Raw genomic sequence first — 26,768 nt, 5'->3', positions numbered from 1 at the left:
GCACGAGGGCTATTTGCACGCTCTCCATAAAAACTAAACTGTGGACTGCTTTTATCGTACTGTCTCCCAGTGTCTATTTTGTTTTGTATTTTTTCTTTTGCAGCTGACGTGTAGAAAATGATGAATAGTAGTCACGGTGGTTTTTCAAAATATGACGCATGCGTACTTGAAAGTGAAAACTAATATTTAAAGCACGAGAACTTTGAAGTGTATTTTTATTGTACACTAACAACTCGGTCGTCAAAAGATACATACAATGTTAAAGGTATTTTTGTTACTATTTATACGTGCATTAATTAATTTTTGTTCCCCAGTTTCTGCTGACTTATATAACCATGATTATGACGATAAAGCTTTAGACGGTCCTTGGATAATGGCTGACGTGGAAGCTGTTAAAGCCTGGGAAATTTTTAGAAATAGTTACTCGGCAAAAGCGTTAGATGTAACAGAAACCATAAAACCGATTATGGAGGACTTGCTGAGAACGATGAACGCCAGTGAAACTTGCCATCACAGTGTAATGGAAGTATTGACGTCTTTCGGTAGAATGGAGACTTGGGCCTCGAAGAGTGAGTAGAGATGTGTTTAGATTCACGAGCCTTAATAATTACCCACAAAACTTAATTTAGTCTTCAGGAAGCCTCGATAATGAGGTATTTTTACAATATCTGATTTTTTGTATGACCGTGGAACTCCAAAGAACTCAAATGGCCACATTTTGTTCTCGATAACAATTACGTTAAGACTTTTTAATTTTAAGCTATTAGGCTTTATTTCATTTTTAACCATCAAAATTTCATAATATTCGAGATTGTACACACTGTGTAAATTATGGACGTTCTTATGTTCACTTGATATAATTTCCCTGTTGGAGAGCGATAAATTTACAGACTTACAATGCTAAAATCCTTGGTTCTATTCTCTGGACTGAACACAGCAGATTGCCCAATATGTCTTTACTCTGTAACAAACAAACTAACCTTTCAGGTAATACCGACTATACCATTCTTCAAAATATTTACCTGTTCTGAATAAAATAATACGCATGTTTGGCTTATATAGATTGTTATGAACTTTGAATGGAAGTCCAAGAATTTTTTGTAACCATAATGATAGCTAGTCTTACAGCTGTTATTGTTTCTCGAAGGTAACATAATTCACAATATGGTAATAGTTCGTTGAAAGATAATTTTCTTATACGTTTAAAATAAAGTCAACTATTCAATAACTGTATCAAGAGTCATACGTCACTAAGTCTCTTTCTATTGTTTCTTCTTCCAAACACATTGTAATCGAACGCCACTCCTTCATATTCTCGGTGAACTGACGTGAAACTTTCTGGAATTGTACCTTGGTTCAATATTTCTGAACAATGCTTTCTTCTTCTTCTTTATTTAGAAGTTTATGTGGTTAGAGGTCAAACAACACACAAGAATGTATATTTGGGATCCTGTGCGGTCATATTCACAGTAATCAAAGTGAAAATTCTCATTAGTATAAACTGTCATTTGTCCAACACAATCACCTAGAAGAAGTTGGATTTGATCAAATTGAATCTTTTTAGTATAGTTTAGTTTGACTTGTTTTGATGTGTTTTTTTTTTTGTAATCTGTAGGTCGCAGATTCGAATCCCCGGCTCACCAAACATGCTCCCCCTTTCAGTCGTGAAGCGTTATAATGTAGCGATCAATCCCACTATTCGTTGGTAAATGAGTAGCTCAGGAGTTGACGGTGGGTGGTGATGACAGCTGTCTTCCATCTAGTCTTACACTGCTAAATTAGGGACGGCTAGCGCAGATAGCCCTTGAGTAGCTTTGCGCGAAATTCAAAACAAACAAACAAACTCATAAACAGTGTTGCGCAGCTGTTGTAGTTTCTTTGATCTTATTCTAATTAACCTACAAAATTATCAGACAAGATGCTGTGCAATTATCTAACGTAATAAATGAAACTCAAGACAACACAAAACGGATTCACAAGTTAATATTTAGTCAACATTCACTGATATTTCAGTACTGCTTCATATCGACGTGACATGTTATCAATATGTTTATACAGACATTCCTGACTGACTGCCATCCTTCTATGAGTACTTCAAAAAGTTCATCTTCCATGTTTAGTTTGTGATATATCGTTAATCGGTTTAACTCAGCTCATACATTTTAAATTGGATTGATATAAGGTTATTGACCTGTCCTGCCTATAAACATAAATTCTTTTTTTCCTAAGGTATCCTTTAACGACTTCACAATTCCCATTTCGTCAACTTAAGTATAGTATAGCAGTGTATTTATGTACGTTTTAGTGTTGTATGATTATTTATTTTGGACTAAATGTTCAACATCATTATTCTTGACTTTTTGTTTAACACAAACTGGAGTTTATTACCCGACACTTAACTGGACTTAACGAGATATATTAACTGGACTTAACGAGATATATTTATAAACCTAAATAAAATAACGATCTTCAGAATGTAATTTTATTACCTCATTATTTTACTATTAAAACTTCATCAGAAATACATCAGTTTCATTTAAGTTCACTAATACAGTTCAGTTACTTACGTTTATACAAATGGGCAAGTTTGGTGACGTCTAAGGATGCTGTTTGTTCTGATTTGGAATCACGTAGTTTTAGGTGTCTACACAAAAGGATTAAGGAAATATTACCTGATCAGCTTTGAGCTATATTAAATCAATAGTGGTGAATACGTTTCGTGAAGACTGATTTGACTTCACGTATATTGAAATGACCACAAATGGGGAGTAATCGCAACATTACAAACAGCACATTTTACGTTTGTTATATATTTATTACATATTATATTATATTATATATTATTATATATTTCAAGTTGCTTATTACTATTTTAATAGGCCCGGCATGGCTAAGCATGTTAAGGCGTTCGACTCGTAATCTGAGGGTCGCGGGTTCGCATCCCCGTCGCGCTAAACATGCTCGCCCTTTCAGCCGTGGGGGCGTTATAATGTGACGATCAATCCCACTATTCGTTGGTAAAAGAGTAGCCCAAGAGTTGGCGGTGGGTGGTGATGACTAGCTGCCTTCCCTCTAGTCTTACACTGCTAAATTAGGGACGGCTAGCCCAGATAGCCCTCGAGTAGCTTTGTGCAAAATTCAAAAACAAACAAACAAATTATTTTAATAATATTTATATTTCTTTCAGTGATTGATTCTAACGGAAGACTTCCAGCTGGACTGTTGGAGGGAACCTTAACCAGCTTAGGATCTTACGATCAGTGTATGGACATCGTCTCTCCTACCAAAGAGTCTAAAGTGTCCACTTTCCAAGGACAATATTGTTCTGTTTTACTACGACTTCCATTACCAGCTCGTTCAGCAAAATACAGCAGCATCGTAGTCGGGGTGAAAGCTCTGTCCAATTTCTCAAAACCTGGAGAGGTCAGTTGTTGAGATGTGTTCTTCACAAAGGGAAAAAAAATCTCACAAAAACTGTTGGCTACTACTTTGGTGTTACATGAAAGTAAACTAGCACGTTCCATTTACTACTATAACAATCAAATCTTATAGTTATGGAAGACAGTTTGAAGCTAATAACTTGTCTAGAACTTCTTCCTTAGCTGGTAGTCAGTTTCTTATTTAATAACAGTAGGAATCAGGAGTTTGTATCAATTATTTCTAGCGTGTGTTTTACACCTTTACTTAACCACTGAATACTTCGAAGCAGAATAAAAATACATGTAAAACAAATTAAGATAATAACTGACAATTCTGCAGTTAGGTCCAAAGCGCATGTCCGTAAATTAATGAGATTAATGAGACAGTATTGTGTACTTTGTACAGGGTGGTCCGTAAGTCCCTACCCATCCATATGTATTATGCCACCCTGTAGTCTAATAGGTTTATTCTGTTGTAACTTTTCACTCACAGTTTGTACTTGCCACAACGTAAGTACTGTTATACGCATGCTCAGCTTTATTCTGAATAAAGGTTAAAGTAATACACGCTTTACTTTGTGAATGGCTGAATATCGACGTTCACCATCATCCTTCATAAAGAGGTTACTAAACTTTTAAGAAACTTCAAACGTTGCAACAACAAACTGTTAAACAAACTCAGTGTTCGTTTGATGTTGTGAGGTGTACCAACGAAAACCGATTTATCGTATGGAGGCTTGTTCGAATTACCTAAGGCTTAAGAAATGATGACAACACCTTTCACATAAATTGCTGGATGTTGGCTTGACCTTACAGCCATATGTACCTTAATGATCAACCTAAGTACCAATTTATTTGTTGTTAAAATTTTTTCAATGAGTAGGAATTCGAAACCCACCCACTAAGCTTTCTTTTTCCTTATTGGTTTATCAATCGGCGGGAATATATCGTATAACTGTATATTTTATAAAAGGAAAAGATATTCAATTTTTCTCAAAATTCAAATATTTTTCTAGGTGTTTCACGATTTTGCCCAGAATGCCCAATTCTTCTATTCAGTGCCATTACGTCTAGGAATTTGTGTACCGTCAACATGTTCACGATTGGAAGTTCAAAAAGCTGTCACTATAGGTATGTTTCTCTGTTTCTTTTTTACGTTGACTTGCTTGTTTGGAATTAAACACAAAGCTACACAATGGGCTATTTGTACTCTGCCCTCCACGGGTATCGAACCCGGTTTATATCCAGGTGAGACCGCAAACATATCGCTGTGCTACTGGGGGTCTTTACGTTTGCAGTAGAATACACCATTCTGATATAGTTTTGTTCCTATGGTTTTTGGAAGAGAAACTTTATCCGCTTAGGAATAAATACCCTTATGATGTTTTGACGCGTCAATATCTTATGTGACAGAATGAAATTACAAAGAGTAGTGGGAAAAATCTATACACATTGTATTATTAGGTCGAAAAATATCGAAACACAGACGAATACTTATCTGTGTATCAATCTAATACATTAATTCTTTTTTACAACAGAGCAGTTAGGGGTTGTTAAAAAGACAGACAAACTTACTGTTTTATTTAATACACACTTGTTCCATTCACTCAGACCCTCATTGGCACAGCGGTACGATGGAAATTGGGTTTGGATATTCATGGTGGGCAGAACAAATACAGTTAATGTGTAGCTTTGCACATAACTTGAAATACAATCTGTACAATATATGTGTTTTTCAAGGTGATCAACGAATTTGTGACGACGCATGGTCGACTGTGAATAACAGGGTTGATTGTAGTTGTACTGTTAGTAACAGGACCAATTGCACTTAGATTGGTTTGCGTTATTGTTTGTTTTTTGTTTTTGAATTTCGCGCAAAGTTACTCGAGGGCTATCTGCGCTAGCCGTCCCTAATTTAGCAGCGTAAGACTAGAGGGAAGGCAGCTAGTCATCACCACCCACCGCCAACTCTTGGGCTACTCTTTATCAACGAATAGTGGGATTGACCGTCACATTATAACGCCCCCACGGCTGAAAGGGCGAGCATGTTTGGCTTGACGGGGATGCGAATCCGTGATCCTCGGATTACGAGTCGCACGCCTTAACACGCTTGGCTATGCCGAGCCCGGTTTGCGTTATTATTACTTGTTTGTGTGCAGAAAAAACATATACTCTTACAGGTAGTTCCAATAAGCTCTTACATGAAGGCCACAAACCACGCAAAGTTGTTAAATAGAATGTATCGAGATAGGCAGCTGGGCCTCACCAGTTCAAACCTGTTTTTCTTTATTCGTGTTAGATAATCTTTGCTTGTTTTTTGTATACTGTTAAAATGTGACTTTAATATAAACATTTTCATCTGATTTTGTTTTGTTTACGACTGAGTTATAAGATCAGTAGGAAGAGATAATTATTTTTTGTGAGGTAGTAAATATTTTTCACGTTATCTAAATGTATACCTAATTATTTTTGAGGTTTTTCTTCATCTTATATGTGTTTTTAATTGTAATGTATGAGATAATGATTGTTGATCATGTCACCTAAATATGTTTTAAATTATTATTTGTGAAGTCTTGTTTGTTCTTAAGCTTATTTAAATGTGGTTGTAACTGTTATGTATGAGGTAATGGCTGTTCTACATTTTATCTAAATGTGTTTATTATTATTATTATGAGGTAATGTCTGTTCTATATTTTATCTAAGTGTGGTTATAATTGTTATGTATTATGGCTGTTGTACATTTTATCTAAGTGTGTTTGTTATTATTATTATGAGGTAATGGCTGTTCTCAATCTTATCTAATTATATTTGTTAATGGCTCTAAAACGCTGAGTATCGTTAAACTGGTAAAATGGTTCATTTTTCTAAGTAGAACTTTAAACACCAATCGTTACTGCAATATCTTTATAGTGTTATTTTCTCATTGGTTTGGCTTTTGTAGTACTCAATCAGAGGTTCCAAGTGACACTGCTGACTGTAGACGTTAAGCCTATTTACTACACACACATATATATAGCTTTAAATATGTTTATTTATTTCCTTCTGTATTTTTTATATTTTATAGTATTCATAGTCATTTTTACGTTTTGTAGTTTTAGAATCCCGACAGATAATTGCATTCTTTATGGTTGAATACTAAGGAAGAAAAACACGTTATTGTAAAAATATTATACACTCAGTACTCTATGTGAACTATCAGTGTAATATTATACACTCAGTACTCTATGTGAACTATCAGTTTCACTTAACAATCTTTACCAAAATAAAACTTTAAAAACGTATTTTTTTTCTTTTGGTAAGCACTAATAAGACAGTAAGAATTTCAATAATAATTGTGTAAGGTCACCATGATCCCCAAAAAAAGGTATTATACGTTCGAAGCATGTCCCCAACAAGGAAAATTCAGTTATTATTTTCTTTTCTCACGATATAAAATTATAGTTCTGTGATTATAATCTTTCGTCCATGGCAAAAGTTTGCATCATAGCTTCATTTGTTTTTTGTTTATTAGAGCAATATGTTTTTTTCTGTATTTTTATCTCCATTCCAAAGCTTATAATCATAATGGACTTACTTTGTTTGTTGAGAAATAATTCTTTTGGGCTTCAACTTTTTGACCTGAAAACTTAATCCTGTGTTTAACATCTCTAATGCCATTAAATGTCTTCTCTCCCATTACTACCTTATCTATTATTGCATCATTTTAATTTGTTATATATACAGGGTGAGCCAAAAGTAGGTGGACAGTAAAAAAACATTTATTTAGAGATCACGTATACGTACAACTATATGTAATAAGACAATTATATTAATGAAAATAAAATATTATTTATTAACGCAAATGCTCAAATTGTTTTCCTTCTTGATTTACACAGCTTTGAAGTCTACCTCTTACGCTTCGACAAACATTTTTGCACAAGTCACTCTGGACATTAATTTCTTGAAATGCATCTCTTATGTAATTTTTTAAATCACCGACACTTCTTGGTTTTTGACTATAAATTTTTTCCTTGAGTACTCCCAAAATAAAAAATACATAGGGTCAAGTCCGGTGAACGTGCCGGCCAATCGATTGGACCTCTTCGACCAATCCATTTCAATGGAAATGTTTCATCCAGATACTCACGAACTCCTTTGGAATAATGTGGAGGGGCCCCATCTTGTTGAAAATAAAAGTCATGTAAATTAGGTTGTTGCTGTAACTGGGGAACAACTTGATTCCTTAGAATTTCGAGATACTTATCTCCTGTAATTGTTCCGTCCGAAAAAAATGGTCCATAAACACCAGAGCTTGAAATACAACCCCAAACATTGACACCAGGCTGATTTAGCTGTTGTTCTAATGTTAAATGCATGTTCTCACTATACCAGTAAACACAATTATGTCTATTGACATGACCGGATAATTTAAAAGAAGCTTCATCACTCCACACAATGTTATCTAAAATTCCTGGGTTTTCTTCAATCTTGTTCAGCATACTTTCACTAAATTGCAGTCGCCTGTCTGGATCATCCTCCAATAAGCCATGAATTAGTTGTGGTCGATAGGGTTTCAACCCAATTTGCGTTATAATTCGCCTAATAGAGGTTTGTGGTATGTTCAATTCCATAGAAGCTCTTCTGGTGGATTTGTTTGGACTTTGAACAAATGCATCGGCAACACGTTGCTTATTATTCTCTGTACAGACTGTTTTGGGTCGAACAGTTTTAGCAGCATTAAGGATTGAGCCAGTGGCGTCGAATTTGTCACGGATACGGTAAATGGTTTGTCTTTTTGGAGCTGGAGTATCAAATGTTTCAACCCACTTTCTCCTTACGGTTTCAGTATTTTGAAATTTCCAATACTCTTTTAACACCCATATTCTTTTATCTGTATTTAAAGTATTTGACATTATGGGTTCTATTAACAATCTAAAAAAAACGAAAACAGATTAAATTAAAACAAATGTAATTATACAATTGTAATTATATAACACAAATAATATAGTTGCAACATAGTTATAATATACAATTGCATTAATATGACCGATACATAAACCTATTCCAAATGCTGTCCACCTACTTTTGGCTCACCCTGTATACATGAATTTCCACGACATAACACGTTTTCATTTTTTTACCAAATGTCTTATATATAATTCTAAATTTTAGTTCCTTTTTGCTCCAAAGCCTGACGTCGTTTTCTATTAACTCATCTTCCAGGTGATAAACTTTCCATTCTAAAGTATCACGAACAGAGTTCTGCTCGTTCAACCTTATTCTTCTAACCAAAACTTCTTTGGAAAAAACAACAACAGTACTTTCCAGCAATCTCTGTAAAGGAAAATAACACGTAAGAGTGGTTTTGGAAAGGTCTGTGTTTCAACAAGCATTCGATTCCTTATGCAGGAAAAATACCCTTTGAAGAATTTCCTTATGTTGAACATTCTATACCATCTTAAGTGGTTTTCGTCAGGACTCTTCACCAATCCTCTCTGGACCCCTCAGTTATTTCATTTGTATTTAAATTCAAACCACAAAACTTATCAGTTAAACATTAACTGAAAGAAGAACGAAATAAGTCCAACATGACTTCAACATGACATTAACTTCTGAAAAACATGACATTAACTTCCGAAAAACATGACACAATAAGTCTAACTAAAGTACAAACAAGCTTATCCGATCGTGGAAGTAATTCATAAAAGGAAAACAAAGCCAAACAAATGTTCATGTGTAATGAATATATATTTCAAATGAAGGGAATCCAATAGGAAAGTAAAATATTTTATCGTGAAAATTATATTAAATTTCTACAATAGCAATTTGTAAATTCGTGCTTAATGTAATCTGAGGATTGCGGGTTCGAATCTCGGTCGCACCAGACATGCTCGTCCGTTCAGCCCTGGGGGGCGTTATAATGTTCCGGTCAATCCCACTATTCGTTGGTAAAAAAGTAGCCCAAGAGTTGGCGGTAGGTGGTGATGACTAGCTGCCTTCCCTCTAGTCTTACACTGCTAAATAAAGGGACGGGTAGCGCAGATAGCCCTCGAGTAGCTTTGCGCGAAATTTAAAAAAACAAACAAACAAGCTTAATGTCTTGATTGCATAAGGTATTCAAATATAACAAGACAGAGGAAAGAACTGACAATATAAGAAACTAGATGGCATTGTTTGGTTTTGTCTTTTAAAAATAACATTCTTTCAAGCACCATCCAGTCTTTGTGTTCATTGTTCGTGCTTGTTTATTAACGTTACATTTATTAATTTGTAATTAACGTTAAGACAAGTTTATTTATTGTTTGAATTATTTAAAGTCTCGAACAGAACACAACTTTTTACTCTCCAGCTGTCTTAAGTGTTGCAACCAAACGTGTTAAAATACTTCAATTTGACCAAACGTTGATATTACCTAAACCCAATAAATTCAGTTCTTGTCTTATGTTATTTTCAATAACTTTTCCAAAAGAAAAATATTATTTTGAGTTCGCGAAATAAACGATATTAAAATTTATTCAAAAATTTCACAAACAAGATTCTAAAAAAAAGATATATTTTTCCAAACTATTGCTAACGCAGTTATGTATCTGTTTAATTTCCAAGACCTAACTTATGCCCATTATTGATTAAGAGTTTCTGAGCTTCAGGTTTTATAGAATAATGTCACGTTCTCTCCATTTTATCTCATTATCCTAAAGATTCAGCGGTTTTCGATATTCAAAATGAGTAGAGCACGTGCAGCCTTGCGCGTAACTACAAACAAAACAAAGCCTCACCACTGCGTTACCTACAGTCAACTAGCTTGTTTTCCCTCATCTACATTTCCTTATAACGAAGTTTTAAATTGAGCATACAAATGTAAATATTTGAATAAAAGAAATGTAAGAATGATTTGCGATAACGTGAATCCCACTTGAAGCAAAAAAATGAATCTGAGGACAGCTGGTATGAATATTAAAAGCAGTGGTAAAGTTACGTGCGCGTGGTTGTTTGTTTTTCAACTTTCGCTTTAAATGTGTAAAAACGAAACATGACAGTTTACGTTTACGAAGATATATCTTGAAATATAAGGTTAACATAACTTATACCACCAACATTATTACCCGAGTTTCCACAATAAAATTCAAATAGGGCAATGAGTTAATAAACTGGTTCTGGTAGTAATATGTCTCTAAGAAAGAAAGAAAATTCTAGAACCGAAAATTAAAGGTAAATGTCTTTAGTAAGAAAAACGTAGGTGACTTTATAAGCATTTCAAAACTTAGAATCGTAAACTATGATACTGTTAAAACACTAGAACCATAACAATGCCCTGAGGGGTAGATGGGGGGTATTGTAAAAAGGAAAGACGTATACATGTAATCAAACTGTTAAGCGCTTGGTAAAGATACAGATTCTCATGTTACACTCCCCACAATATCCTCTGTTTGACGTCTGTGAAAGAGTTTGTGTCACGTTCTAGAATATTTTATGTTACAGCAAGCAACTGGTTACGACTAAGAGGAAATGTTCAGAACTGTGAAGTGAAGACACCTGTCCAAGTGACAGCTCGGCAGGCTGTATCTCTGTGAGTAACTAGCTCTCTTACATTAGAACTTTACTTGCAACATGGAACACACGATGGCTTTGCTAGAACCCTAGGATATTCTATTTCACGTCCTTCAATAATGGAACAACTTTAACCATTTAGTTTGCTTCATTCTTTTAAAATTTCTACTTACTGTTTTCGGTTCCTCCTATGTTTCATTTTAACGAATAGGTTCAGATTTTTAACACGTTATTGTAAATTGGTAATCTCTGATTACGTGAACCTGAAAGCTGTAAACATGCAGTCACAGAGTAATCTTGTTGCCACGATACTTGCATGTATACTTAGGCCTACTGACTGATACTTACGAACTATTGCTTAGATCGAAAAGCTTAGAAGCACGCCTATATTAAAGATGTACATTTCGGCTACTGAAAAAGCCTACATCTAGGCCTAATTATGTAATGCGATTGGTAAGAACACGAAAATCACAAGAACAAACACAAAATTTGTAGGCCTGTAATGCAATAAAACAATTCAACAGACCAAATTGTAGGGGGGGATGAATGTATGCACCATTCCCCCACCTAAAATGAAGGGGTGATGTATACCCTCTGCCCCCCAGGATCTACGCCCCTGTGTCCACCGACATTAACACATATTATTATTCGCTTATCTTCAATCTCAACTCATGTAGTTATTGGCTTCACCCATATATTTCAATCATAACAGGTTTTATTAATTTATCTTTCACAAATATAGTTGGCTTATGCATCCATATTTACACGTTATTGTTGGTTTTCCTTCCCCCATTTAACGAATTAAACTATTTAAACATAGAATATTATTCAACATCGTAGAAATATAATAATATATTTGTGGAATTACTGTTTGTTTGACCTATTTAAGAATACAGATTGCTTATAAGAGAATATTCCCACCCTCACAGAAACTGTTATTTCATCAGAACAAGCCCACCACTAACTGTTATTTCATCAGAACAAGCCCACCATTAACTGTTATTTCATCAGAACAAGCCCACCATTAACTGTTATTTCATTAGAGCAAGCCCACCACTAACTATTATTTCATCAAAACAAGCCCACCACTAACTGTTATTTTATCAGAACGAGTCCACCACTAATTGTTATTTCATCAAAACAAGCCCACCACTAACTATTATTTCATCAAAACAAGCCCACCACTAACTGTTATTTTATCAGAACAAACCCACCACTAACTGTTATTTCATCAGAACAAACCCACCACTAACTGTTATTTCATCAGAACAAGCCCACCACTAACTGTTATTTCATCAGAACAAGCCCACCACTGATTGTTATTTCATCAGAAAAAGCCCATCACTAACTGTTATTTCATCAGAACAAGTCCACCACTAACTGTTATTTCATCAAAACAAGCCCACCACTAACTGTTATTTCATCAAAACAAGCCCACCACTAACTATTATTTCATCAAAACAAGCCCACCACTAACTGTTATTTTATCAGAACAAACCCACCACTAACTGTTATTTCATCAGAACAAGCCCACCACTAACTATTATTTCATCAGAACAAACCCACCACTAACTGTTATTTCATCAGAACAAGCCCACCACTAACTGTTATTTCATCAAAACAAGCCCACCACTAACTGTTATTTCATCAAAACAAGCCCACCACTAACTATTATTTCATCAAAACAAGCCCACCACTAACTGTTATTTTATCAGAACAAACCCACCACTAACAGTTATTTCATCAGAACAAGCCCACCACTAACTGTTATTTTATCAGAACAAACCCACCACTAACTATTATTTCATCAGAACAAGCCCTCCACTAACTGTTATTTTATCAGAACAATCCCACCACTAACTGTTATTTCATCAAAACAAGCCCACCACTAACTACTATTTCATCAGAACAAACCCACCACTAACTGTTATTTCATCAGAACAAGCCCACCACTAACTGTTATTTCATCAGAACAAGCCCACCACTAACTGTTATTTCATCAGAACAAGCCCACCACTAATTGTTATTTCGTCACAACAAGCCCACCACTAACTATTATTTCATCAAAACAAGCCCACCACTAATTGTTATTTCGTCACAACAAGCCCACCACTAACTGTTATTTCATCAAAACAAGCCCATCATTAACTGTTATTTTATCAGAACAAGCCCACCACTAACTGTTATTTCATCAGAACAAGCCCACCACTAACTGTTATTTCATCAAAACAAGTCCACCACTATCTGTTATTTCGTCACAACAAGCCTACCACTAACTGTTATTTCATCAGAACAAGCCCACCACTAACTGTTATTTCATCAGAACAAGCCCACCACTGATTGTTATTTCATCAGAAAAAGCCCATCACTAACTGTTATTTCATCAGAACAAGTCCACCACTAACTGTTATTTCATCAAAACAAGCCCACCACTAACTGTTATTTCATCAAAACAAGCCCACCACTATCTGTTATTTCATCAGAACAAGCCCACCACTAACTGTTATTTCATCAAAACAAGTCCACCACTATCTGTTATTTCGTCAAAACAAGCCCATCATTAACTGTTATTTTATCAGAACAAGCCAACCATTAACTGTTATTTCATCAGAACAAGCCCATCATTAACTGTTATTTCATCAGAACAAGCCCACCACTAACTGTTATTTCATCAGAACAAGCCCACCACTAACTGTTATTTCATCAGAAAAAGCCCACCACTAACTGTTATTTCATCAGAACAAGCCCACCACTAATTGTTATTTCATCAAAACAAGCCCACCACTAACTGTTATTTCATCAAAACAAGCCCATCATTAACTGTTATTTTATCAGAACAAGCCCACCACTAACTATTATTTCATCAGAATAAGCCCACCACTAACTGTTATTTCATCAGAATAAGCCCACCACTAATTGCTATTTCATCAGAACAAGCCCACCACTAATTGTTATTTCATGAAAACAAGCCCACCACTAACTGTTATTTCATCAAAACAAGCCCACCATTAACTGTTATTTCATCGAAACAAGCCCATCATTAACTGTTATTTTATCAGAACAAGCCACCACTAACTGTTATTTCATCAGAACAAGCCCACCACTAACTGTTATTTCATCAGAACAAGCCCACCACTAATTGTTATTTCATCAGAACAAGCACACCACTAACTGTTATTTCATCAGAACAAGCCCACCACTGTTATTTCATCAAAACAAGCCCACCACTAACTGTTATTTCATCAAAACAAGCCCATCATTAACTGTTATTTTATCAGAACAAGCCCACCACTAACTGTTATTTCATCTGAACAAGCCCACCACTAACTGTTATTTCATCAGAACAAGCCCACCACTAATTGTTATTTCATCAAAACAAGCCCACCACTAACTGTTATTTCATCAAAACAAGCCCATCATTAACTGTTATTTTATCAGAACAAGCCCACCACTAACTGTTATTTCATCAGAACAAGCCCACCACTAACTGTTATTTCATCAGAACAAGCCCACCACTGACTGTTATTTCATCAAAACAAGCCCACCACTAACAGTTATTTCATCAAAACAAGCCTACCACTAACTGTTATTTCATCAAAACAAGCCCACCACTAACTGTTATTTCATCAGAACAAGCCCACCACTAACTGTTATTTCATCAAAACAAGCCTACCACTAACTGTTATTTCATCAAAACAAGCTCACCACTAACTGTTATTTCATCAGAACAAGCCCACCACTAACTGTTATTTCATCAGAACAAGCCCACCACTAACTGTTATTTCATCAAAACAAGCCCACCACTAACTGTTATTTCATCAAAACAAGCCCATCATTAACTGTTATTTTATCAGAACAAGCCCACCACTAACTGTTATTTCATCAGAACAAGCCCACCACTAACTGTTATTTCATCAGAACAAGCCCACCACTAATTGTTATTTCATCAAAACAAGCCCACCACTAACTGTTATTTCATCAGAACAAGCCCACCACCGACTGTTATTTCATCAGAAAAAGCCCATCACTAACTGTTATTTCATCAGAACAAGTCCACCACTAACTGTTATTTCATCAGAAAAAGCCCATCACTAACTGTTATTTCATCAGAACAAGTCCACCACTAACTGTTATTTCATCAGAAAAAGCCCATCACTAACTGTTATTTCATCAAAACAAGCTCACCACTAACTGTTATTTCATCAGAACAAGCCCACCACTAACTGTTATTTAATCAGAAAAAGCCCATCACTAACTGTTATTTCATCAGAACAAGTCCACCACTAACTGTTATTTCATCAGAACAAGCCCACCACTAACTGTTATTTCATCAGAACAAGCCCACCACTGACTGTTATTTCATCAGAAAAAGCCCATCAGTAACTGTTATTTCTTCAGAACAAGCCTACCACTAACTGTTATTTCATCAGAACAAGTCCACCACTAACTGTTATTTCATCAGAACAAGCCCACCACTGATTGTTATTTCATCATAAAAAGCCCATCACTAACTGTTATTTCATCAGAACAAGTCCACCACTAACTGTTATTTCATCAAAACAAGCCCACCACTAACTGTTATTTTATCAAAACAAGCCCATCACTAACTGTTATTTCATCAGAACAAGTCCACCACTAACTGTTATTTCATCAGAACAAGCCCACCACTGACTGTTATTTCATCAGAAAAAGCCCATCACTAACTGTTATTTCATCAGAACAAGTCCACCACTAACTGTTATTTCATCAGAAAAAGCCCATCACTAACTGTTATTTCATCAGAACAAGTCCACCACTAACTGTTATTTCATCAGAAAAAGCCCATCACTAACTGTTATTTCATCAAAACAAGCTCACCACTAACTGTTATTTCATCAGAACAAGCCCACCACTAACTGTTATTTAATCAGAAAAAGCCCATCACTAACTGTTATTTCATCAGAACAAGTCCACCACTAACTGTTATTTCATCAGAACAAGCCCACCACTAACTGTTATTTCATCAGAACAAGCCCACCACTGACTGTTATTTCATCAGAAAAAGCCCATCAGTAACTGTTATTTCTTCAGAACAAGCCTACCACTAACTGTTATTTCATCAGAACAAGTCCACCACTAACTGTTATTTCATCAGAACAAGCCCACCACTGATTGTTATTTCATCATAAAAAGCCCATCACTAACTGTTATTTCATCAGAACAAGTCCACCACTAACTGTTATTTCATCAAAACAAGCCCACCACTAACTGTTATTTTATCAAAACAAGCCCATCACTAACTGTTATTTCATCAGAACAAGTCCACCACTAACTGTTATTTCATCAAAGCAAGCCCACCACTATCTGTTATTTCATCAGAACAAGTCCACCACTAACTGTTATTTCATCAAAACAAGTCCACCACTATCTGTTATTTCGTCAAAACAAGCCCATCATTAACTGTTATTTTATCAGAACAAGCCAACCACTAACTGTTATTTCATCAGAACAAGCCCACCACTAACTGTTATTTCATCAGAACAAGCCCACCACTGACTGTTATTTCATCAGAAAAAGCCCATCACTAACTGTTATTTCATCAGAACTAGCCTACCACTAACTGTTATTTCATCAGAACAAGCCTACCACTAACTGTTATTTCATCAGAACAAGCCCACCACTAACTGTTATTTCATCAAAACAAGCCCACCACTAACTGTTATTTCGTCAGAACAAGCCCACCACTATAAGAGCTAATCTGTAATTTATTTAACCAAGGAACGATTTTTAACTGTGAACTTCTTCGTTATTTGTATAATTTGGTAACATTACTTGTTCAGGGTAGAGTGAGAGAGATAGTTGATAATATAATTAATTTATATTGGACATCATAAGAACAATTCTCGCCCAACTGTAATTAGACGCTTTGATATATAATAGTCATCCATTTATGCTGGGGATCGTGTTTTATTTTACTACGATGATATGTAAAGACTGATTTGTTTTGAACTTCGCGCAAAGCTACTCGAGGGCTATCTACGCTAATCGTCCCTAATTTAGCAGTGTAAGACTAGAGGAAAGGCAGTTAGTCATTACCACCCAGCGCCAACTGTTGGGTTACTCTTTTACCAACGAATAGTATTATTGACCGTCATATTATAACGCCCCCACGGCTGAAAGGGCGAGCATGTTTGGTGTGACGTAGATTCGAACCTGCGACCCTCGGATTACGAGTCGAACACCTTAGCCATCCAATCATGTCGGGACTATTACGTTAATATCTTCAGTTTCACTGCACATGACTCAAAATGGTTAATGTTTGACCTAAAGTATGATTTGACCTTCTCTAGTTAAATCGTTTATAAGTGTTTAACAGACTGTTTGAACGTTTTACAGATGGCAGTGCTGAATATAAAATAAGTAAGAACCGTCAACGTTTAAAAATGAACAATAATTTACTGTATAAGTTAAATCTAATAAGAATGACAACTACGATTTTGTAACTCATTTCATGATTAATCTATCTTCCCTCACTTTTACCATTTAAACCACTAGCTGTATAACATTAGATAACAATTAATTCCCCAATGGATCAGTGGTAAATATGCGCTAAAATCAGGTGTTCGGTTCCCCTCGGTAGGCACAGTAGTTAATCAGATGTGGCTCTCGTATAAGAAATGACCCACACAAAACCGTTAAGTTTAGACACCCAGTATCACAACAGTATGTCTGCAGATTCCCACCGCTAGAAACTGGGCACAGAGAGCTCATTGTATAACATTGGAAATTATTATATATTAATATTTTATTTAACGAAGTGATACAGGTAATACAGTTTTTATTTTGCTGTTTAAACTGAAATTAAAATGTTCACAGGCAACTTTTCATTGCTGTCATCGTCTGCCTTTTTTCAGGTTTATCTTAAGTCTTGTTGTGATACCTGTTGTGGTCGGGACGATTCTGGATGTTTATCGGAAACTCTTAAAACCACAAGAACGAAACGAGTTACATACAGGTAAAACAAAAACCTGTATCTTTTGTTATTTATATGGTCATGGAAGTTTACACCCATTAAGTAGTAGGACAGGTCGAATTTTCAGGCTTATAAGAACATACTACAATCAAAGAGTTAATCATAAATATCCAACTTGAATATTACACTCAGTTCTGTTATGATTAATGTAATAACACTGATACATGGTAACTGGTAGTGTTTATTCATAATCACTTTATTAATATGAAAGGTGCTTGATACGTAAATACTTTAAGTAATAACTCTATAACATTTTATCAATATGGTAATGAATATTTTCTTCCATCAGAACATTCAACACTCCACACATAGTTGGTCAATTATCTATAGCTACATACAGTGTTAGATATTTTTAACTTACTTAAGTTCACTGTTGTTTTGTTGTTATATCAGGTTTCGCTGTGGAACTTCTTCTCTGTTTTTCTCTCTATACCAACACGTTAAAGTTATTCTCTACTAAATCCTCACAACACACAATGAAAGCTATTTGTGGAATTCGGTTTATTACCATAAACTGGATCATTCTGGCTCATACACTCAGCGACTTTGATATTGGCATGATGGGTAAGTATTGTAGCTTTTTTATTATTATTTAATTTTTTATATTAATTCAGGCAGCATTTCGCGTGACTGTCGGAAGCGGTTGTTGTTGTTTTTTTTAATTTCGCGCAAAGCTACACGAGGGTCGTCTGCGCTAGCCGTCCCTAATTTAGCAGCGTAAGAATACTTCACAAGTTACACATAGAATCTTATTCTAGATACGTTTGCACGCAATCTGTATATATACAAGTAAAATGTGTTGTATGTTTGTCCGCTAACTCCCCGCTCATTGCTTGACCACTGTCCACTAAACCTGGTATGGCCACTTCTACGATCCTCAGAAGAAATTAGGAGGGGTGAAAAATCTGTCTCTACATATGTCACGCCAACAACATTGGGCACACAATAGTTCGATTATATTTGAGGGTGGGTCCGTAAAGATCGTGATGAGTAATAATTTCGAATCAGTTACACAAGCTCCCAACACGTGGTATTACTAGTGCATAAAAATTGCTGACGCAACTTCACTAAATTTTCCAAATCGGAATTCTCGGGGACTACCTTATAATAACCCGAATGGTTTAGTCTCAGCGCGCTCAAATTTGCAAATACTCATTACATTTGGTAGTTATTACTATGGATTTTCAATGTGATGTATCACGAAGCTCTAATTTAGGTTGTGAAAGTTTTGTCTTTGCAAATCATAAGCGTAAATAAAAATTAGAACATTACGAAAATTGATTATATTTTTTTTAAATGTTCATAAAATAAATGAGTTTTTAAAACCCTATTGCATGTGATTTCGATACCTATACAGAAAGTAGGTAATTCGTCTGGTTTTTGAATAATCGTTGGCCATCGCGGCCTGGCATGGCCAGGTGTTTAAGGCACTCTACTCGTAATTTGAGGGTCGCAGGTTCGAATCCCCATCACACCGAACATGCTCGCCCTTTGAGCAGTGGGGGGCGTTATAATGTTGTGGCCAATTTCATTATTCGTTGGTAAAAGAATAGCCTAAGAGTTGGCGGTGGGTGATGGTGACTTGCTGCCTTCCATCTAGCCTTACACTGCTAAATTAGGGACGGCTAGCGAAGATAGCCCTGTAGTAGCTTTGCGCGAAATTCAAAACAAACCAAACCACGAATAATACGAAATTGCACTTTGTAATAAACAAAGAAAATGCAAAAGAATTACATGAAGGTTACAATAACGGGAAGAAAGACGTATTGGTTTTACAAACTCTACCAATTCTGCATCACTTTGTGAAAGTTTGCTGAGTTGGTAGTTTCACCGAAATTGCATGCGGGGATCTAATCGCCCTCATGATATTTTTCATGGTGCCTCCTATTGGCTCAGCGGTATGTCTGCGGACTTACAACGCTAAAAACCGGGTTTTGATACCCGTGGTGGGCAGAGCACAGATAGCCCATTATGCAGCTTTGTGCTTAATTCAAAACAACAACTTTCTCATGTTTTTCCTGTCGTGTGAACTAATTACAAAATGTGAAAACGTATAAGAAACACATGCACACAACACGCGCGTACTGTCTATATAGATTCCTAGCTGGAAGGATGTAACAAAGGAAATTATGCTTAATTTTCTCCTCAATATTATAAAACTATATAAAGATACCAATACTGATAAGAAAGACACAATATTTTCAGGAATTATGCCAATAGTAGTTCTATACTTCATTATATTGGTCGTTTTCTCCGAAATTAGATGAGGATGCAGCCCCGCCTACCCATGACCTTCTTCGTTCTGTATCACTATGTTAAGTTTGTTGCTGACTGGTCAAAAAATACGAGAAGCTGATGTACACATATACTGACCTGTAAACCTAACGATGATCGAAGAAGGTCGAAACGTTGTTCGCTCCTCTACGTAAAATATTTTCTCAACCCAAACGAGCCGTTTTTACATATATATACTGACCTTTATCTATATATAGATAGAAATACATAAAAATAACACTTAGAAGACGAAGGTCATGTTGTTTTCTAAGAATAATGGTCACATTACTTATTGTTGAGGAATAAACAACGTTGTTAGTTGTTGTGTTTTTTCGAAATTAGATACAAAATTGGAAGTAATTACAACCCCGTGACCTTTCTCGTGTCATTCTGTATCGCTGTGTCAAGGTGAGTGCTGATTTATCAAAAAATGTGGAGACATATAAAGAACAGATATACACTGAAACTGACGTTTATTTATGTACATATTAAATAACTCGATCTTATAGTAAAAGATAGTTGTAGTAACAATATGACCTTGAAAATGATCTTAGATTAACCCTAACAACATAACCACTGAAGAGTGTTGAATTTGTAACCACACAGCTTGTAACGTATATTATATTTGATATGTAAAATTTATTAATCCTTTTATTATAAACTCTCGTATGTAACAGGTTTGCCTTAGCAGACTTCAAGATAAATGTTGATAGATGTGTTAATAAAATATTGATCGTTGTACTGATTCTGTTAAAAAAAAAAGAGCAACAAAAAACAGGAGTTTATATTACTTGTTTAGATCTTAAGAGGTCCACCGCTAGTACAGCGGTAAGTCTCCGGATTTACAACGCTAAAATCAGAGGTTCGATTCCCCGTGGTGGGCTCAGCAGATAACCTGCTGTGGCTTTGCTATAAGAAAAACACACACAAAAACACACAAGATCTTAACAGTTGGAGATTGTAGATCAAGGCTTCGGTTTCCGATTAGTCAACTGGTCAGTGCTTTGTCGTTTATAAAGAGCGTGGGCCAGCATGGCAAGTGGTTAGGGCGCTCCACTCGTAATCTGGGGGTCACTGGTTTGTATATCTATCCCACCAAACATGCTCGTCCTTTCAGCCGTGGGGGCATTACAATGTGACAGCCAATCCCACTATTCGTTGGTAAACGAGTTGACGGTGGGTGGTGATGACTAGCTGCCTTTCCTCTCGTTTTACACTGGTAAATTAAGAACGGCTAACGCAGATAGCTCTCGTGTAGCTTTGATGTGATTTCTGGTTGATCACGTTGAGGGAGAATGCTAGCGTTCATAAAATTCCCGTGAGGTGGCAGCACCCTGTAATTGGGTTTTCTATTTTCCACTTGTTATCGTCAACAAATAACGAGTTAGTAATAGGTTTTTCCGTACACAGAATAATGCTTTGTGAAACGCTGTACATTCATTTTCGATGTATTTCACCCGTCAGTTACCATCACGTTACCAGAGAAACAATAGCAAACATTGTACTAGCTTGACATATTGAACCAATTCTTCATACCTGTCATGTCAAATCGTCACAGCCTGACGTACAAAGACACCCAGCAGGTAATTGGTTACTTTTGACTTTCGCACAAAGCTACTCAAGGGCTATCTGATCTAGCCGTTCCTAATTTAGCAGTATAAGACTAGAGGGAAGGCAGCTAGTCATCATCATCCATCGCCAACTCTTAGAATTAACCGTCACATTATAACGCTTCCACGGCTGAAAGGGCGAACATGTTTGGTGTGACCGAGATTTGAAACCGCGACCCTCAGATTACGAGTCGAATGCCTTAACCACCTGGTCACGCCAGACCGCCCAGCAGGTAATACGTAAGATAATAAATATAGTACAATTTTGTACGTATGAGATTTTCAAGTCAGTTTTAGGTTTGGTAACTGAATTACAATGTTCTGTCTGATCGAATTGATGTAGTGTTTTTCTTAATACTTTTATGAACATAACAACACTTGTATTTTAGGAATATAACAACACTTGTATTATATGAACATAACAACACTTGTATTTTAGGAACATAACAACACTTGTATTATATGAACATAACAACACTTGTATTTTATGAACATAACACTTGTATTATATGAACATAACAACACTTGCATTTTATGAACATAACAACACTTTGTATTATATGAACATAACAACACTTGTATTTTATGAACATAACAACACTTGTATTTTATGAACATAACAACACTTTGTATTATATAAACATAACAACACTTGTATTTTATGAACATAACACTTGTATTTTATGAACATAACACTTGCATTTTATAAACACACCAACACTTGTATTTTATGAACATAACACTTGTATTTTATGTACATAACAACACTTATATTTTATAAACATAACAACACTTGTATTTTATGAACATAAACAACACTCCTATTTTATGAACATAACACTTGTATTTTATTTAAGTGACTCTTTATTCCTGACACAGACTAAGCTCAAAAATCAATTCTTCTCCAAATAACAGAATTATTGTTTCCTGCCTTATTATTATATTTCAATTTTATTCTGCTATTTCCCGAGTCTCAAAACCAAACTAGAAACAAAAATAAACTGAAATACAAGTGATTACATTTATTACTAGTAACTGCACATAATACAAATAGATCTACAAAGGTTATGTCGTAAAATATTAAAATAATCTTGCACTACAGCATAACGCCTCCAGTAACACAGTAGTACGTCTGCGGACTTACACACTAAAAACCGGGTTTCAGTCCCCGTGGTGGACAGAGTAAAATAGCTCATTGTGTAGTTTTGTGCTTCATTCTAAACAAACAAACCACAACATACCAAACGTGTCCCAAAGTAATACTCCTTATTTATATTGATATATATTATACAATTCTGAACTAAGAGTGTAAAGTGCTGCCACCTGTCGGAATCGTTGTAAAAGTGACACTGATAATTGCTCAGTTTTATCATCTTCTCTTCTTACGATACTTTAGGCCCTGCATGGCCAAGCGTGTTAAGGCGTTCGACTCGTAATCCGAGAATCGCGGGCTCGAATCCCGGTCGCACCAAACGTGCTCGCCCTTTCAGCCGTGGATGCGTTATTATGTGACGGTCAATCCCACTATTCGTTGGTAAAAAGAGTAGCCCATGAGTTGGCGGTGGGTGGTGATGACTAGCTGCCTTCCCTCTAGTTTTACACTGCTAAATTAGGGACGGCTAGCGCAGATAGCCCTCGAATAGCTTTGCACGAAATTCAAAACAAACAATCTTACGACAGTTTACGTACATAAAAACAAGACACAAAGAGAAGTTAACTACTTTTATATTGCTCAATATGCGTATATTTATGATGTCAAACTTGTTTGATTTTGCCAAACGCATGTAAAACCAAAGTACAGAAGGCGCTACACTTTTAGAATGATATTATAGTTGATTTCACTTTATCAACTCAAGTTATACTCTTCAAACAACTGAATTCAAAAATAAAACACTAATTATCCCTAAATTAATTTTTATGAAATGAAACATAAGGTCCATAATAAACATATATATCAGATCACCAATTGAAAACGAATAATTCTGTGCATATACTCGCATATGTTCAAAGTGTGATATTTACGAAATAATAAATATTTCGACGTAAATTAATTATTCAAACCACAATTATTTTTTTACAAAAAAAATTATGTAGACGTAAGGAATTTTTCAAACGTTATAGTTTCGTCACAACACTGGTGTTTGTTAACACCATTCATGCGTACATAACCACCAAATGGTGTTTCTGAATTCAATTTATTTGTTTATAGGTTTGTTTGACTGCTAATCATATTGTTATGCAAATGACTAATAGCATCATTTCTAAAACTACAGAAGTAACGAATGGTTTGATTCAGAGACCGAAGATTTACAATAGGTGAAGCTATTTGTGTTTCAAAATTGTACTCATCTTGAAAGTCATTGGTCCAAATCAGGAATTACTTGAAAATCATTGGTCTAAATCAGGTATTACTTGAAAGTTATTGGTTCAACTCAGGTATTACTTGAAAATCATTGGTCCAAATCAGGTATTACTTGAAAATTATTGGTCCAAATCAGGTATTACTTGAAAGTCATTGGTCCAACTCAGGCATTACTTGAAAATCATTGGTTTGCGTCATGTTCTCAGAAGGCTTAGAATGTAAAGAAATTTTATGTTATCAACTTGAACAATAATATATTGTGTTTTTCATTCGGTGTTTAAGGCCTAACGTTCTATTCTTTGTTTCTCAGACAACAGGTTTTATGGAAATTGTATTTCAAGATCCGATTGCAATACATTCTGGAAAATTCAGTTAAAACGTAGGAATCGTCTGGTTTTATATTTCAGTAAAATAAATCTACTAAGAAAAATAATATAAGAAAAATCACAACTCATTTCAAGTGAATTGTGTGAAAATTCCAATGTATCGATTAATACCTATTGATTGAATAAATAAAAACAATTTAAATAAAAATTAAAAAACTGAACTTTTAAAACATTTCAGAACCAGTAGGTAACGACAGAAAATACACATTAAGAGAAAGTCGAAACAGTAACATTTTCTCACATCGTTTTAAACGGTAATGTTCTTTTCATTCATAAGTCAACATTTCTCCACTCTTTCATTGTTAAATCAACAGATCTCTACTCTGTCATTGTTAAATCAACAGTTCTTCACTCTGTCATTATTAAATCAACAGTTCTCCACTCTGTCATTATTAAATCAAAAGTTCTCTACTCTTCTGTTGCTAAATAGAAGGTTTATACTATTCTGTTGTTAAATCAAAAGTTTTACACTATTCTATTGTTAAATCAACATTCTTCTGGTCTTCTGTTATTAAATCAACGGTTTTCCATTCTTCTGTTGTCAAATGAACAGCGTTCATGTCTTCTATTATTAAATCAACGTTTCTCCATTCGTCTATTTTTAAATGAACAATCTTCCGGTCTTCTGTTATTTAACCAACAGTTTTCCATTCCTCTATTGTTAACTCAACAGTCTTTTTGTCTTTATTTATTAAATCAACGTTTCTCCATTCGTCTATTTTAAATGAACAATCTTCCGGTCTTCTGTTATTTAATCAACAGTTTTCCATTCTTCTATTGTTAACTCAACAGTCTTTTTTGTCTTTATTTATTTAATCAACAGTCTTTTTTCTTTATTTATTTAATCAACAGTTTTCCATTCCTCTATTGTTAACTCAACAGTCTTACTTTGATTCTATGAGCAGTATAGTAGAATCTGATGGACTCCTGTAATAATATTCTTAACTTTGATTCTATGAGCAGTATAGTAGAGTCTGATGGACTCTGTAATAACATTCTTAACTTTGATTCTATGAGCAGTATAGTAGAATATGATGGACTCTGTAATAACATTCTTAAGATTGATTCTATGAGCGGTATAGTAGAATCTGATGGACTCTGTAATAACATTTTTAACTTTGATTCTATGAGCGGTATAGTAGAATGTGATGGACTCTGTAATAACATTCTTAACTTTAATGATCAGTATAGTAGAATCTGATTGACTCTGTAATAACATTCTTAACTTTGATTCTATGAGCGGTATAGTAGAATCTGATGGACTCTGTAATAACATTCTTAACTTTGATTCTATGAGCAGTATAGTAGAATCTGATGGACTCTGTAATAACATTCTTAACTTTGATTCTATGAGCAGTATAGTGGAGTCTGATGGACTCTGTAATAACATTCTTAACTTTGATTCTATGAGCAGTATAGTAGAATCTGATGGACTCTGTAATAACATTCTTAACTTTGATTCTATGATCAGTATAGTAGAATCTGATGGACTCTGTAATAACATTCTTAACTTTGATTCTATGATCAGTATAGTGGAATCTGATGGACTCTGTAATAACATTCTTAACTTTGATTCTATGGGCAGTATAGTAGAAACTGATGGACTATGTAATAACATTCTTAACTTTGATTCTATGATCAGTATAGTAGAATCTGATGGACTCTGTAATAACATTCTTAACTTTGATTCTATGAGCAGTATAGTAGACTCTGTCTGATGGACTCTGTAATAACATTCTTAACTTTGATTCTATGATCAGTATAGTAGAATCTGATGGACTCTGTAATAACATTCTTAACTTTGATTCTATGATCAGTATAGTAGAATCTGATGGACTCTGTAATAACATTCTTAACTTTGATTCTATGAGCAGTATAGTAGAATCTGATGGACTCTGTAATAACATTCTTAACTTTGATTCTATGATCAGTATAGTAGAAACTGATGGACTATGTAATAACATTCTTAACTTTGATTCTATGATCAGTATAGTAGAATCTGATGGACTCTGTAATAACATTCTTAACTTTGATTCTATGATCAGTATAGTAGAATCTGATGGACTCTGTAATAACATTCTTAACTTTGATTCTATGAGCAGTATAGTAGAATCTGATGGACTCTGTAATAACATTCTTAACTTTGATTCTATGATCAGTATAGTAGAATCTGATGGA

General features: G+C 35.0%; 2 protein-coding genes across 2 annotated transcripts in view; both read left to right on the top strand.

Annotated features, from left to right (window-relative positions):
* The window catches only part of LOC143228310 (O-acyltransferase like protein-like), a 412,295-nt gene that overhangs the window by 342,454 nt on the left and 43,073 nt on the right, over nucleotides 1-26,768 (top strand). The window lies entirely within an intron of this gene.
* On the top strand, nucleotides 218-20,621 carry LOC143228030 (nose resistant to fluoxetine protein 6-like). Its single transcript, XM_076459376.1, has 7 exons — nucleotides 218-569; nucleotides 3,188-3,423; nucleotides 4,436-4,550; nucleotides 10,878-10,965; nucleotides 17,840-17,940; nucleotides 18,352-18,522; nucleotides 20,575-20,621. Exons 1-7 carry the CDS (start codon nucleotides 257-259, stop codon nucleotides 20,604-20,606), a joined length of 1,056 nt encoding a protein of 351 aa, XP_076315491.1. The 5' UTR covers nucleotides 218-256; the 3' UTR covers nucleotides 20,607-20,621.

This window comes from Tachypleus tridentatus, chromosome 10 (assembly GCF_004210375.1).
Source record: "Tachypleus tridentatus isolate NWPU-2018 chromosome 10, ASM421037v1, whole genome shotgun sequence".
In the NCBI taxonomy this organism is placed as follows: Eukaryota; Metazoa; Arthropoda; class Merostomata; order Xiphosura; family Limulidae; genus Tachypleus; species Tachypleus tridentatus.
This window is presented reverse-complemented; position numbering and strand designations above follow the sequence as displayed.

Bases quoted from the DNA above. Each gene is read 5' to 3' on its own strand.
- LOC143228030 (XM_076459376.1), top strand. From the start codon at position 257: ATGTTAAAGGTATTTTTGTTACTATTTATACGTGCATTAATTAATTTT. The intron at 3,424-4,435 runs GTCAGTTGTTGA...ATATTTTTCTAG, and splicing joins ATTTCTCAAAACCTGGAGAG to GTGTTTCACGATTTTGCCCA. The intron at 17,941-18,351 runs GTAAAACAAAAA...TTGTTATATCAG, and splicing joins ACGAAACGAGTTACATACAG to GTTTCGCTGTGGAACTTCTT.